The sequence below is a fragment of the Sprattus sprattus genome (assembly GCF_963457725.1).
Source record: "Sprattus sprattus genome assembly, chromosome: 9".
Lineage (NCBI taxonomy): Eukaryota > Metazoa > Chordata > Actinopteri > Clupeiformes > Clupeidae > Sprattus > Sprattus sprattus.
Genome location: NC_137928.1, coordinates 23014601 through 23030327, shown reverse-complemented (window position 1 = coordinate 23030327; position 15727 = coordinate 23014601). Strand labels below are relative to the sequence as shown.

At 44.0% G+C, this 15727-nt stretch overlaps 1 protein-coding gene across 1 annotated transcript in view; it reads left to right on the top strand.

The window, feature by feature from the left end:
- Positions 1-6461: 6461 nt before the first annotated feature.
- kcnab1a (potassium voltage-gated channel subfamily A regulatory beta subunit 1a) overlaps positions 6462-15727 on the top strand; it is a gene marked incomplete at both ends in the record, with an annotated part of 65510 nt that continues 56244 nt past the window's right edge. The window contains one exon of the mRNA XM_080844267.1: positions 6462-6718. Coding sequence (XP_080700393.1) covers positions 6462-6718 — 257 coding nt within the window. The remainder of the gene's footprint in view (positions 6719-15727) is intronic.

The following is a 15727-nucleotide window of genomic DNA, read 5'->3' as shown; positions in this document are numbered from 1 at the left end:
AAAAAGGAGATAAAAATGGAGTGAAGAAGAGAGATTGAGTGTGAGAGAAAGTAGACTGAGAGGGATAGAGAGAAAGATGGAGAGATGGAGAGAAAAAAAGTAGAGAATGGAAGGTGTCTTAATGTTCCTAGTTACAGTTAAATTGAGAGGGACAGAGAAGAGGTTCCTTTGATTTGGCGCAGCTGTCAGTGAAGCACAGGTGCAAGCCAGTTTAAAGACCCTATTATGATGTCATAATGGCCCAATGTAAGTCAATGGGAAAATTTAGATTAGTTTTTATTTAATATCTTAAAAAGTATAAAGTTTAGAAAAGTGAAAAATACATAGCATAAGTGTCCTTTACAAGACCTACGCGACAAAGTTTGAATGAAGTTTCTACGTTAAGCGGTTCGGGCTGAATTAATCGCAGAAAAAGGTAACAAGAATAAGAAGAAGAAGAAGAAGAAGAAGAAGAAGCCTAGGAATAACAATACAGGGCATTTCATGCACTGTAATCATTGCTACAATCACTCTTATATTTCTTGCGTTTTGGCTTGAGTTGAGTATTAGGTTTGGGGCAGGGGAATCGCTAGGCCTAGGGGGTGGAAGTGCTTTACTGTCAAAGCTTTCAGTTTTCAACGTTGTTCAAATACAGTTGTCGCAATGAACAATGGGAAGGCTAGTGTTGAAATGTGTCAGTGCAACACGCTCTGCAAGGAGTAGCCTACGAACTCTTACCGCAAGTTTACTCTCTGCATATGACTGATAACGTCACCTAACTACAACCCTCCGTCATCACAAAACTTCAACATTACCTTCCTCTCAGCTAAAAGAGTAAGTTCTTGAAGTAAAGATACCAATCTAAAAAAAAATAATGTGCCTATATGTTTAGTGTTTCCAGTCAGCTCTCCGTCCTTTATTAAGCTATAGCTAAAAAGAAGTGTTGCATGACGATTCATTTAACGTAAACTACAGTTTACAGGAGTGTAAAATCTGTGAGTGAATGTGAATTCTTGTGAATGAAAGAATGAGCTAGAATAATGCAGATCGTTATGATTACTTTAGCTCCTTGTCTGTTTGTCTGTTGAGTGAGTCACTGACATTGCTAGTAGTTTGTTGTTTTTTAAACAGTCATTAAAACGCAAATCCTTAATTTTCTCGATCGCTTGCTAGGGGAGATACGAAAATGCATCAGAAGTGGCTCAAATTAACACAATTTAAACGGCCTATATGTATACAATACATTAAATTGCTCTTTAATAAAGCACCTCATGTAAGCCAGTGGATAGCATGTCAGTAGATCCTATTAATATAAAGTAGGAGTAGTGATGGCTTAGGCCGAATCTCTATTCTTCCCCTTGCCCCTTTTGCTTTGTCTTTGTCTTGTCTTAAAGGCACCCAGTGCAACTTTCGAGGCTTAAAAATAAACATTCAATTTCTAGTCTTTTTTACACGTAGTAAGTTTCAATAACTCCATACCATTACATACCGACATTCAAGCAGCAAAGATGAGACATCGTTGTGTGGTGAGAACTGATAGAAAATCGATAACAACAACAATCGCCGCCATTTTCTTTATTTTTTTTAACCTGCAATAAATAAAGCAGGCTTCCAGTCAATGGAAAAATGGCTTCTCCCCACCGGCGATTGTTGTTGTTTACGATTTTCTATCAGTTCTCACCACACAACGACGTCTCATCTTTGCTGCTTGAATGTCGGTATGTAATGGTATGGAGTTATTGAAACTTACTACGTGTAAAAAAGACTAGAAATTGAATGTTTATTTTTCATTGAATGTTTACATAAAGTTGCACTGGGTACCTTTAACCCTAGCACTTGCAAGTGTAAGGGCCAAGGGCTGAAAACTTTCCCCTATGAAATGAGACGCCACTCGGTTTCGGGTACGTCATGCGTGACTGTATGAGCTATGAAACTAGCGATTAAAAAAAAAGTCTAATGAAGAACATGGTTGCAAATATATATGTATACAACTGTGTAGAGCACGAAACAAGACTGTCGTCATTTTTAAATTAATTATAAGCCAAAAATACTTACATTTATAAAACAATTGGGTTCTGGAGCGTAATTTAGCTGTTTCTGATTGGACGAGAGACGTTCCATACTATAGGTTATTCGTCAACATACCCACAGTTACGGGACGGGACTTTTCACAGCTAATAATAAATCACTCCGCGATGAAATATTCTATAGCGCGTTGATACAATGTAGCGATAACCGTTAATTAACTGAAATTAATGATGAAACATTCTATAGCGCGTTGATACAATTTAGCAATTACCGTTAATTCAAATTCCATTATTAAAAAAAATTGAGTAGGACTGCTATTAGAAAAAAAAATGGAGACCGATTTATCAAAGATAACATTTGATTTATTTTATGAATCGTCTGATGACGAGAAAAATGAAAGGCCTAATTAATTCAAGCGGGAGGAGAGCGCTGTGTCCAGGGTCGTCTCCATCAGCGCAGCTGATCTGGACTCCATCGAAAGGAGCAGACATGAAGCCAACACCGTAAAACAAACTTTGTGGGCCGTTAACTGCCTAAAAACCTGGCTAAGCGAAAGGAAGATCGAGATTAATCTAATAACCATCAGTAAATCAGAATTCGGCGCAATTGATTTTGCCTCTTAAGTGGGTCTGGCAAAATTTGTATAGAAGTTCATTCCAGCATTTCCAGGATCCTTGGAGCCAATCACAAACTGGCTTTTGGCTACCTGGCGTGCCATTGGCGGATTTAAACTATCCACGACTACGTAACAAAAGCGAAAGCAAAGAGAAAAGCACAGCAAACCTTCGATACTGCTCTCGCGGCTGTCATGGATGATTTCAAAGGCAAGTTTTCTTTGAAAATAGAACAGAAACTTGCCCTGGAATAATTCATACAGAAAAAAGATGTGTTTGCTTTATTACCGATCGTTGTATCGTTATATAGTATCGTTGGTCTGATTGGTTAAGGGAGTGTCCAATTACGTGACTGAAGTGGACCTCCATTGAGGAGTTTGCCAGACTAACTGAGGAAATGAAATGCAGTGAAGGGGCGGGGAATTCCCAGACAAGGCTTAGCCCCCACCCCAAAGCATAATTGTTAGCTGTGGAAAGATATGCCGTGCCTCCAGATGACACTGCCCAGGGGTAGCAAATAAAGTTCTGCAAATAAAGTTCTGGTACCCCACAAGGAACCTCATAGTGTTTGGAGGAGTGGTCATCCATAGATACAGATCAATTATTCCGCAAAGAAATAAAGTACACCAGTGAAAAACGAATTCCAGACAGGCCAACATGCGCACTTGATTTCTCTAAAAGAATCTGGTGGTCCACAGTATCAAAAGCGTCACTCAGTTCAACCAGCACCAGAACTAAAAGCTTGTTGCTATCAAGATTTGTTCTGATATAATTCTCTACTTTTAGCAGGGCTTTTTCTGTGCATTGATTTATCCTATAGCCAGATTGGAACATTTCAAATGTAGTGTTTGAGTTTCAAAAGGTACTTAACTGCTTGCATTTAATCATTCAATTTATCTTCATTAGTCACATTCATTCATTATAGCAAAATGCAGTTTATTAGCCGAGCTCTAAAGTTGGACAGAATCTTTTCAGTGACTGATCCCCTTATCTGTTGAGAGCAGCAGCAGCAGCAGCAGCAGCTCCATGGTATCAGTCCCAAAGCCATCTTTCTCTCTCTCCCTTGCTACTCTCTGTTGTCTCTGCAGATTTCTCCTCCTTTTCCTTGCCTCACTGCACTTGACTGACTTTGCATTGTAAGCCATTTTCTTCTCACTGGAATGCTTTAATACAAAAAGTGGGAGATCCGATTAGGCTAATTAAGGTTTAGAGGCAGGTAATGCTGCAGCGCTGGGACATTGACTGAAAAATTCAGCAGGCTGTCCTCCTCTCTCTTGGAGAAGTCTGACAGTATCGAGAGAGAGAGCGTGATATATGGTTACCCATGCACGTCAGGAACCATCCATCCAGCCGCTGTGAAGCAAAAGGACACATTAGCCTCTGATCCTCTGGAACGTTCTGGCAGGAGACTTCTATCCTGATTTATTTCGTCATCCCACGTGGTGTGTTGTGTACAAACAAGCTGTGCCTAAGAGGGGTAAATAAAAGCCTGAAAGCTGCCTGGAATGATGGTGCTTCACCTTAGACTAGGCTGTTCAATCTCTAATGGTTTCATTCCTGAAAATGTTATAATCTAAGAACACTCATTAAGTACACTCATTTTTACATGATATTCTTTAATGTGTTTCTAAAGGAAACATGCAAATAATCCAATTCTAGTATTTCATCCTGATACAGTATACTGTTTGTCCTGATGTTTAAAAACAGCACAGAGTAAGGTGAAAGCACATCTGATTTGTCTGATCATCAGTCATAATCGTTATGTTTGGCCTTGCCAAGTCGCACAAAAAATCCCAGAAGTGACCTTGGAAATTGGCTGCTAGTTGACCTTCAATGAGGTGACTGTACGTAGTGAAGAGAATGAGTTGTAAAGGCCACAACTCTCAACTCAAAAACCTTTAGATGATGTTAATGTGACACTTCATTCATTTCACTTTGACTTAGTCCAACCAATCACAGGACATGATACCCAACAGGACATGTTTGTAGTTATGACAATCTCAGAAGTGGTAGAATTTACCTGGAATGGAAATGAAATGCGAATTTGTTAATGTGAATGAAATGCACCCGCCACTTCACCAACAAGCCAACAATGATGCTGACTTTATTCCTTCTTACTCTAGTAGAATCTACCCTTTTGCAAGCCACTATCAGATATGTACTTTTGAGTGTTGAGAAGAATGTCATCAATACTGATACAATCCATGAGAAACACTTTCCTGTCTGTGGGTAGCTCAGATTTTTCTCATTTGATCACAAGGAAAGCAGATCAGTAGGGTCCTGTAGGGCAATGTCCAAATGGGCCAACATCAATTGCTCTTAAAATACCTTCCCAAGGGGGGTTCTAATCCTCCTAGCTAGTCCAGTTCAGCTCTGTATTTTACATGACAGTTTGAGTTTGATGTGGTAAAATGTGGAGGAGAGGATCCCTTGTTTCATAGTCCTAGATGTGTGTTTCCCCTCAACAGAACAGCTCTCATGGACCACACAATTCCCACAACCTCCACCCACATGTATTCCCAGCTATGACTCAAGCTCAGAAACTTGCAGTGGTATATGGATGTATTCAAATGGGAGGGCATATGTAACAGAATAGGACAGGGAATGATCCTTCTTAGGAAAGATGTCTTATATAACCATTTTCATCTTAACATCAAAATATATAAATAGGGAACCAAATCTACACCGGAAATATCTTTGGACAGTGTTGCTGCAGTGACATTAGTGATTTACATTCAGACCTCTGGCAGTGTCCACGTGATGTTATCATTGGTATCAGCCATTGGGTACTGACCACTGCTGAAATTGGTTCCAGATACGCAGGCCCCTTTACTCCTTCAGTTGTAGAAATGTTTTGGCTAGAAATAAAAAAGGAAAAAAAGTGATTACGTAACACTTCTGACCTCTCGGTTGATGGTATGGATCTGGTGGACACAAGGGACAGTTGTCAATAGACCACTCACGCTCGTTTGTGTGAGTTGATGTGTGTGTGTGTGTGTTTGTGTGTGTATGTGTGTGTGTGTGTGTGTGTGTGTGTGTGTGTGTGATTGTGTGTGTGTGTGTGTGTGTGTGTGTGCGTTGATGTCTGTGCGTATGCGTGTGTGTGTGTGCGTGTGGGTGTGTCCGTGTGTGTCCAGTCCAGTACTGCGCGTGCCCAAGTTGGCTTGCCTCCATGGTATTTGGGAACAGTGGGGCTTGATGAAAGGTTGCATGAGTGTGAACGCGCTCCTGCTGAAAACCCATGCTGTATATGGGAAAGTGGAGAGGCCATCCATTCCCACAATCCCCCAGATAAGACCCTTGTCAGACGAGGTCAGAGTTCACTGAGCCTGGCCAATGGCCAGGATTTTTAGGTAACTGTTCCGAGGACAAGCATGGAGAGCATGGCAGTCTGCAGACAGAATTGAAATGAAAGAGTAGGGAAAAGAGGTGGAGCGTTAGAGAGAGAGAGAAAGAGGAATAGGGAGAGAGGAAGGGGGAGGGAGATAGAGGGGGAGGGGGAGATTGAGGGAGGGGAAAATGTCCCAGATTCCCATGGCATTTATTAGAGACTGCAACACACTGGACTGATCGACTATATTAACAAAGTGGCAAATAAAATGGGAGAGGAGGCATTGGGACGAGAACATCTCTGACAAGTTGTCTGTTTTGGTGATTTAACTCAGCAGGAGTATCTGGACCTTTTATCAAACTTGTCCTGTCATTTTCTTCATGACATTTTTGTGCATCTGCTAAGGGATTGCGAGGAGTGTTAGTGAGAGACAGAGTCAGTCCCAGCTGCTTGACATTTGTCTATTTGAGGCTCCTCTGCAAGAGGCACAGGAGGACAGAGAGACAGAGATGTACCTGTACAAAGCTGCTTGCCCCGACATCCCCGCCCCCAAGCAGAAGGGAGGGCAGAAGGCTGGAGAGAGGGCCCAGGGGCCCAGGTGTGGGAGGCAGAGCCCGGCCGGTCTGAGGCTGTACACGCCGCTCTTGTGCTGGAGAGGCCTGAAGGCTAAGTCCCAGCTGGAGCTCAAGCACCTGGAGGAGTTCCTCAACATGCACGCGCTCTCGCTGCAGGACTCAGTGCGGGCCACTACCGGCATGGCTTACAGGTATACACCCAAAGACTTATGCATGCAGGCATGTACATAAACACATGCGCGCGCACACACACACACACACACACACACGGGGAACTGTCAGTAATGTTTGGCTGTTCAGTGCTCTATGTAGTAATTGAAGTGAACAACTGGCAATGAGTGTTTTTGTGACAGCTGTGTTTTTGCAACTGGTCAGTAGAGAAGCTCCACTCCCCACCCAACACAACCTGCTCTCTGTGCTATGTGTGTGGTGCCCGGGGTCCTAGCTTTGTGGGGAGGAAAACATGATCTCTGATTGGTTATTTCCAGGAAAGAGGATGAGAGGGGACTGGATGGACAGAGAGATGACATGAGATTGGAATGAGGGTGTGTTGATATGGTGAGTGTGTTTATGGAAGTTGGTTATCATGCAGATCGCACGACTCCGCTCATGAAAAAGTGGCGATTTGAGAGGTCATTGAGGGCACAGTTTCATTGGGAGGCCCGGCCCACACACCCTAAAAAAAAATCAATGCTGGATGTGTGTGACCTCATGAACCTAGAGCTGTCCTATATGTACAGAGCCATTCAATATTAGATGATGGAATTAGTTTGAATTGTGTGTAACTTTTCTAAAGTGAGTGAGTGTGTTTGTGCATGTGCATAACTGTCTGCTTTCCCCTTCTATTTCTGGTCCTGGGGCATCCTAGGGTGCAAAAGGAGGGGGAAGGGGCAGCAATAACAGTAACAATGCCAAGTGACATCATGGCACAGCTTTGGCACCCTCACATGTGCATGCCCCAAACAGTAGCACCGTTTCGGCACAGTGTAACGTTATCTGTGCTCTGTGATGTGGGGAGACGTTGGAGAGGAATCTAAAAGTAAAAGTCCACTGGAACTGAACCGTGACTGACACGCATTCAGGCCTCTCGGTGACTGGGATCGTTTTGCCCTTGTGTTTAAAGATGTGACGGGGTTGAAGGTTGAAGCGTCCCTGCCTTACTCTCACCCTCACTCGTTCTTTATGAGTCTGTTGATGCCCCATATATCTTCAGGGGGCCAGTGAGGCAGGCACATCACATGATCCGCAGCGCATTAAATCAACGGTTACCGTGCCTAGCCATAAATCCATGACCGCAGGCCCGGTAGGGAAAGAGATGACATCCTGGTGTATTTCAGCAGGTGCACAAGTCAGACACAGGTAGAAGGGGAAATGGTTACGAGAGCAAACATGTCTGAATAAACAGAATGTACCAGGAGCATAACTCAATCTGTCAGTTCTCCTTGTTGCATTTGGAAAGACAAGTGAACAGAATTCCTATTTAATGGTGCTGATATGTATACCTGGCAAACCGAGTGTAATGTAGTCTGCTGCCCATAAAAGGAATGCTTCAGGAGCCACCACTTCGTGTTTATCCGTGTTTATCATCACTGGAATGTGCTGCTGTGGTTTTTATTACAGCCTTGTCTGAGAATTTCAAGCCCCCTTGCAGTCAGACTAGAATCTCTCACGGATATCCACAGGTCTACTGGTTGTTCTTGTATGTTGTCTGGATGGCATACCTATAGAGCACTGTTTGTATAACAGATCTCACCATTGCTGAGAGCTCTTCCATTATAATGCCTCGAAGTATACTGAGCAGCTGGTGCTGATAGCAGTCATGGCCTTGGCATTGCTAGGGCGCTGCTCGAACCCGCTTAACTACAGGAGCGCCTTGAGTGGCCATTTGACATGCTGCCATCTTTGAAATCCTTCAGTACTCGTGTATGTGTCCACCAACAACGCACTGTGTCGGTTGATTCCAGGCTCTTGTGACTGGCTTCATCTGGTGTCGGATTATCCCCTTGTTTGCTTTTTAACAAGCGTTGCTCTAAGTCTCCACAATTAGAGCGCAGCAGAGCCACAGAGCAGGGTAGAAGTTGCCGCAGATGTGCCAAACACAAATCATTTATTCATCTTGGAAACATTATTAATGTTTAATGAGGGCTAGGCAGGTGGCCTTATTTAATTCTTAATTGGCGTGGCAATCAGATAGGTGATGCTCAGCAGGGCCTCTCGGTATGTCATGCTGTGGTGGCGAAGGGTAAAGGGATAAGGGTACGCGGGGTCAACATCTGATCTATAGAAATGAGAGATTTGTAAGGGTAAGGGTGCCTCCATGTTGTTGTTATAATGCTATAATGTTGTCGTTGTCATTCATGTATTGCATTGCTTGATTGCTATTATTGACAATATAATTTGACCAGAGATGTGTAAGGTTTATGTGTAAATACATGCAATGGCACGGATGAGTCCCAAGGAGAGATGTTACATTCTTCATCACTGTGTCTAAGTCCAACTGTACAATAAAAATGAGGACTAGACTTCTTAGAGGGTAATGAATGTGTATTTTTAGCTCAATCAATAATTCATCATGTGGTTTGTCACTATTTTAAGGCCTGGAGCCATCTTCACTTCTGCCGTGACACTGCAGAGGGACGCTGCATACCACTGACATTTGTCATCGATGTCCTGTTCACTTAGCCTGGCCATTACCAGCCTGTGACTCCATTTCATTCCGTCTTTCAGTCTGGGCCAACCCAATGCATTTTGGTTTCCGAGATCGGCGGGTGCTTATCTTGAGGTTTAAAATCATTGGAGTTCCCTTAACCAATCAGCAACGTTTAGTAAGCATTCGGTAGATTAAACTCTTCCCAAAGCCAGTTGGGAGAAGAGCTACGACGTCCTTTCCAATCATAAAACTTACAAGAAAATACTCTTGTTCTCCTTTTAATTTTCTGATGTTCTCGAGAGTTGAGACAACTTTTCCGATAGCTTTTCGTGTCTTTTCCTCCAAGGCGAGTTTTGCGTCACAGCTCTGAACTGTTCGCTGATTGGTCCTGCAAAATTTTGAGTTCTGGAGACGATTGTCAATGGGGTTGGGCCAGACTGAGTATGAGCTGGAAATCAATTCAGGCGGAAATACGTAGGCTGGTGTCACCAGGCTACTGTTCACTTTCACACGGCACAGTTTTTGTACTGTTGGCTGATCACCCATGCAAGTCTAAGTACATGAGAGCAAATCACAACAGCAGATAATGCTCTCCTCCACAATGAAGGGCATGTGTGTATGTGCGTGTGTTTGTGTGTGTGTCTGAGCATTGACTACCCTTCTATTCTTTCCTTTCGCCCTTATCAGTTGTCAGTTGTCTCTCTTCCTTCTCTCCTGTTGTTGTGATCCACCCATCCAATACAATCTATTCTCACTCTCCTCTGCTGCCTGCAATCCTGCCCCCCCTCCCCCCCCCCCTTCTGGGGCTGCATTATTGATGACAAATGGTTAATAGTGATCGAGGGCATGCTGTCTATCCATTTTTGCACAAGGCTGAGCTCACTTAAGCTCAAATGCCCACAGAGATGTCTGTTAGCAGTAGCAAGTGCCACAGGTTTACCCACGGCCAGAGAACACTTATGTTGCTCTGCACCGTATAAATGGGGTTTGCTTTCTCTCTGTGCTGACCGGCACATCTCACTGGCCCTGGCTCACTGCCACTCTGCCATATGCTTGGTATTCTGCGTTCGCTTTTCTCTCTTCTCTGTGTGTGTGTGTGTGTGTGTGTGTGTGTGTGTGTGTGTGTGTGTGTGTGTGTTTGTTTGTGTGTGTGTGTGTGTGTGTGTGTGTGTGTGTGTGTGTGTGTGTGTGTGTGTGTGTGTGTGTGTGTGTGTGTGTGTGTGTGTGGGTGATTGTGTGTGTGTGTGTGTGTGTGTATATGTGTGTGTTTGGGTGAATGTGTGTGTGTGTGTGTGTGTGTGTGTGTGTGTGTGTGTGTGTGTGTGTGTGTGTGTTTTGAGAGCTAGAGCTCAGTCTCTTAAGAAAGTTATGTGTTGGCTTGAAGTCTTTTGAAGTGCTTTCATCGTTGGGGATGTGCTGCACTTGGCAGTAAAGAAAAAACTTTGTGGGGAGGACTATTTGTAACACCCGTCCAAATTGTTCAAAAGATTACCATGGAGATTAGTCAAGAACATGCCTAATTAGGGATGAGGTTGGAGAGAGACTGTATTCCTGTGTGGACAATGCTGGTGGAAGGGATAAGCCTGGTCTTCCTGTGTGTGTGTGGGAGGGTTAGAAGTTATTAACAGTAATATGAGTCCCATTTGGTGGAAGCTCTGCTCAAGTGCACATAAGCTTGACATGTCAACCACTAGGGGGAGCCCAGCTGTCAGTGAAATTCAGATTAATTGGACTTCCACGAGCACTGAGAAAACCAATGCAGGCAGGTGCTTAGCATCATCTTCCCCTGATTGATTTGAAACAAGAGTCGATGGTGAGTGCCCCACTGTGTGTGCCCGCGCTTGTGTGTGTATGTGTGTGTGTTCAAGGGTCAATGTCCTGCATCAATTCTAGAAAACATCCATCATTTGTCATCCGGGGACAAGAAAGGTGTAAATGACGTGCTTTTGGACCATTGGTGGTGGGGTAGGGTAGGGTAGGGTCCTGGACGCTGCTCCTCTTGGTGGCTTGGGTTTGTGAGAGCAGTCCACAGCCTTTACCACAACCACCACTCTATCATTGTTGGTTTTTGTTTGTTTGTTTGTCCATCGATTTGCTTCACTTTTTTTCTCTTGTTTTTTCGTATTCCAACAACATTGTCATTTTTGTATCATCTATACATGTGCTCAGAATGCTGGAAAGCCAATGGCAGAAATATAATTGAGCCCTCAGTGTGCCCACTCAGTCATTGTAATCATCACTATTAGTAGATACTGTCATCACACACATCCATCACATTGATCAGGCTGTAGATCAAATGAGCGTGCCAGGGGAAAGTGAATGAATTTCTAGAGCAGCTGTGTACGTCAATGTGTGAGGACATATGTACAAGTGTGTGTGTGTGTGTGTATGTGTGTTTGGTGTGTTTGGTGTGTGTGTGTGTGTGTGTGTGTGTGTGTGTGTGTGTGTGTGTGTGTGTGTGTGTGTGTGTGTGTGTGTGTGTGTGTGTGAATGTTCTGTCCTGAACAAGTAATGAAGTTTGTGTGCACTGGTCCATGGCATCTTAATGCATGTATTTCTGTCAATGTGCAATTTCATGCGTGATCTAACCACAGGAACAAAGTAACACACACACACACACACACACACACACACACACACACACACACACACACAGAGACAGACACACACTCATACACACCATACGCAGGTGATACCCAGTACAGACAGTCTGGATAGCCATGCATCATCATTTTTTTTCCTATTGAATTTCTTTTCATCACCTCTGTCTTTCTTCTTCTGTGTGCATTAGCATGCATGGGTGAGGTTAGCTTAGCGCTGCTGAGATAGCTGGCCGTGTCAGGAGGACAGCACTGGTGCAAGGACTCCCATGCCCTCTGCCTGTCCGTGATAAGGCCACACCGGCTGCTTGCTCTGATTGCTTTTCCCCTGCCTGGACATGGGAGAGTTGGTGGAGTTGCCTCTGCCTCTGCCTCTTCACTTCCCCATAGAAAAGAAAAGTAAGAGGCTGTCAGAGGCAGAGAGGAAATTCAATTTGGGCTCCCCCTGTTTGAAGTCTTATAGACCATCAGCGCTTGATGGAAATGGCACACGGAGGCAAGCTGGCGCCACAGAGGGTAGTCAGTCACAGGTGGCAGGGCTGGAAGTGAAGATGGGGGATGATGTCAGTGTCAGATGTCGGATGCATCCTGCAAAACACACAGAATGGTTTGTGTGTGTGTGTGTGTGTGTGTGTGTGTGTGTGTGTGTGTGTGTGTGTGTGTGTGTGTGTGTGTGTGTGTGAGTCTGTCACTTTGTCACATGTCAATTCTACTGAGGAATGATGGAACACTGGCAAATGCACAAACACACACACAGCCCTTCAGCACTGATGTTCAAATGTTTCTTATCTCTCTCACATCGTAACGGTGTGTGTGTGTGGGGGGGGTGGTACACCCTCTGCCCATATCGTCATGTCCTAAGGGTGAGGGGGAGACACCCTCTGCCCATATCCACATGTCCTAAGGGGGGGTGGGGGTGGGGGGGGTAACTAATGCATTAATGTGAGGGATGGATGACTTTACATTCCACTAACCCTGCATCATTCTATCACCCTCCAACTACTATTCAAACCCTATTTAGATTTGAAGACTTCTCATTATTAGGGATCCCCCAGCCAGTGACCCACCGTAATGATCCTCCCATAATCCATCTCTCTCCCCACTCTCTCGTTTTTCAAATGCCTCCTCTCATCTTTATTGCCTTCCAACTGTCGGGCTGTGAGTCTTTTCTTCATGGACTTACACCAATTCAGATCAGCTTGGGGCACAATGACTTGAAAGTCAAGAAGGAACTGGTGCACAAATCATGACAGAAAATCCTGAGACAAATCTTCATGAATGCAACATTGTAATGCGGTATTCACATGGCTTAGTCCACTATAGACATCATTGGCATTGACGTTTCTCTAGAATATTAAACTTCAGCACTCGCCTCCTTAAACGGCTGTGTTACTTCGATAGCGCTTCTGGAATTGTTCTTGAATGAGGACATGGTGTGTCCCTTGTGTGCTGCGCTCATGCAGCGGCGATGCGTTAGTGTGTGTTATGGGAGCGTCCTGCACACAGTGTTCCCTGCTCCGCTGCTGTGCATGTTAAGTGGCTGCGCCACCCTGATTAGATCCCCTCATCAGTGAGAGTCTTCTCATTTACTTCATCCCTGGGGGTCCTCTGCTCTACATACCAACATGCCAGCACTCTCACTTTTGACATACATGGGCATGCATGAGTGTGTCTTTATATGTCTCTCTCTCTCTCTCTCTCTCTCTCTCTCTCTCTCTCTCTCTCTTCCTGTCTCTGTCTCTTACTCTGTGTGTGTATGTCTTTCTTTTCTTCTGTGTGTGCATGTTTATGTATGTTTGTCTTTCTGTATCGTGTGTGTGTGTGTGTGTGTGTGTGTGTGTGTGTGTGTGTGTGTGTGAATGTATGTATGTGTGTATGTGTGTGTGTGTGTGTGTTGGCATGCACTTTGCGGTTATGTAAATGAGTGCACGTGTTTGTCTATCGTGGATATGTTTTATACATAAGCGCAGCCTTAGCAATTTACTGCAGAACACGTTCTAAATTCAGAGACATGTTCAATTAGGGAGCTGTGTTTGAGGGCAAAGGTATGAATAGTTTCCATCTCCAGTCTTCAACGTTGCTCACATCGCTGACACACTATATTAGGGCTCTGGATATCAGCGAGTGGTTTAGCGTGGATCAGGGGAGCTTAGGAAGAGTCCAGGGGGAGTGTGGCTGGAGCCAGGTGTGCTGCCGACCCTCTGTGAGCCGCTCTATTGGTGTGTGGGCAGAGGAAATTATACAGCCGCACACGGGCGCAGGTTACACATGAGAGGAGGGGGGATCTATTAGCTCCAAAAGTGCTGATCTCTTACCCCTCCTCCTCATCATGTGTTGTGTGCGCTTGGGAGGCTGGCTTAAGCTCTCGGCGCGCATGCATCCACATACCTGGGCATTATGTGTCATTTTACATCCCAATGGCTGTTTTTTGGAGTATGTAAACAAAACACTTGAGTGCACGATTACAGCTTTCGTCGTACACAATTCCTCAATCTGTCTCCAGCGCTATTCTTGGCAGTACTTCAAGTAGATGATTGAGAGAGTGTTTGACAGAGAGACAGAGAGAAAGGGAATGAGAACGAAAGAGAGAGAGAGAGGAGGAGAATAGAGATAGTCAGACTTTTTAAAATTGAATTATTTAGCCTTACAGTAGAAATAATTGTGTAATTATCAGTGCAAGTCTGGTGCGATGAAATGGCATAAAACATGAAAACGGCACATTTCCCTTCGGTGGTAATTAAAAAGTAATTAGCGTGTGGAGGGAGAGCGTATAGCTAACCAACAGACAGGGCACAGGTGTCCCTCATTAACTCAATTATCAAGACTCTACACACATGTCAAAGCATTACCCAATCAGGAACTGTGTGGGTCTGTGCCATGGAACTCCCTACACCTAAGATTAGTAGTCCCTCATTAACTGCTGATTCCAGACTTTTATGCCACATGGTCCTTATGTTCTGCCAATTCAGAGTGAAAAGAAATTATCAAAAGCAACGCAGAGAGATGAGTTTTTCTTTCATGAAACCAGGAAAAACAACATCCAGTCAGGTTGATGAGATTTTTTTAAGAGTAGTTCATGCAGGAATGACACCAGGTCATTGCTTACAAAAAATATGTGCTATTCTGTCTTTAGCTGCCATTACCATAGTGATTTCAGTGATAGGGTAAGGATGTCTCTGGGTCTGTTATTTGTACATTCACACAAAGAACTGCTCTAAAGACTGCCATTAGCTAGGTTAAAAGTATTTTTGTTTTAAGAAAGGGAGTTTTAAAGTAGATTGCTAAACTGGTCCTTGTTTATCCTGACTTCTTCAAATGTTTAATTTGCGTCTCTGCTGAATGTTAATGGGAATATGTGAAAAAGTGGCACGTGATTGCGAACCAGAACAGTTCCAGGGTCAGTTTGCCTCCTCATATAGAGTCTCTCCATCACATGACAGTTTCAGCAGAGTGGCCAAGTTAATTAAATTTCACACACATTTTCAGTTACTCACAAACTGTGGCATATGCGTGCAGACGATATGGCAACAACTTCACTAATCCCGGCATCCTCATGCTACACAAGAGGATTTAGAAAAGACTCTCTAATGAAAAACAAACAGCAGATTTTTCCATTATGAAATGATTGCAGGACACGTTAGCCACAGTCACCTGCTGTTTGTGACACCTGGCACACTCCCCACAGCCACGTTAACTAGGCTAAGCACAAGGATCAACAACCAATCAAAAGCACTGAAAGACCGGCGAGGCCCTGTTTAATAACACATTAACCTTTTATGTATCCCATAAGCTGTTGTTCACAAAATGGTGTAGAGAATGAAGGTTTGCACAGCTCTATTCCCTGTACCTCACAGCTGGAGAGGTTCTACATGCAAACTCTGTGAGATCTTTAGGCTCCTCGTGACCAACAGTTGAACCTGGTTAGTATCCATTAAAAAGTGCTTTACCGT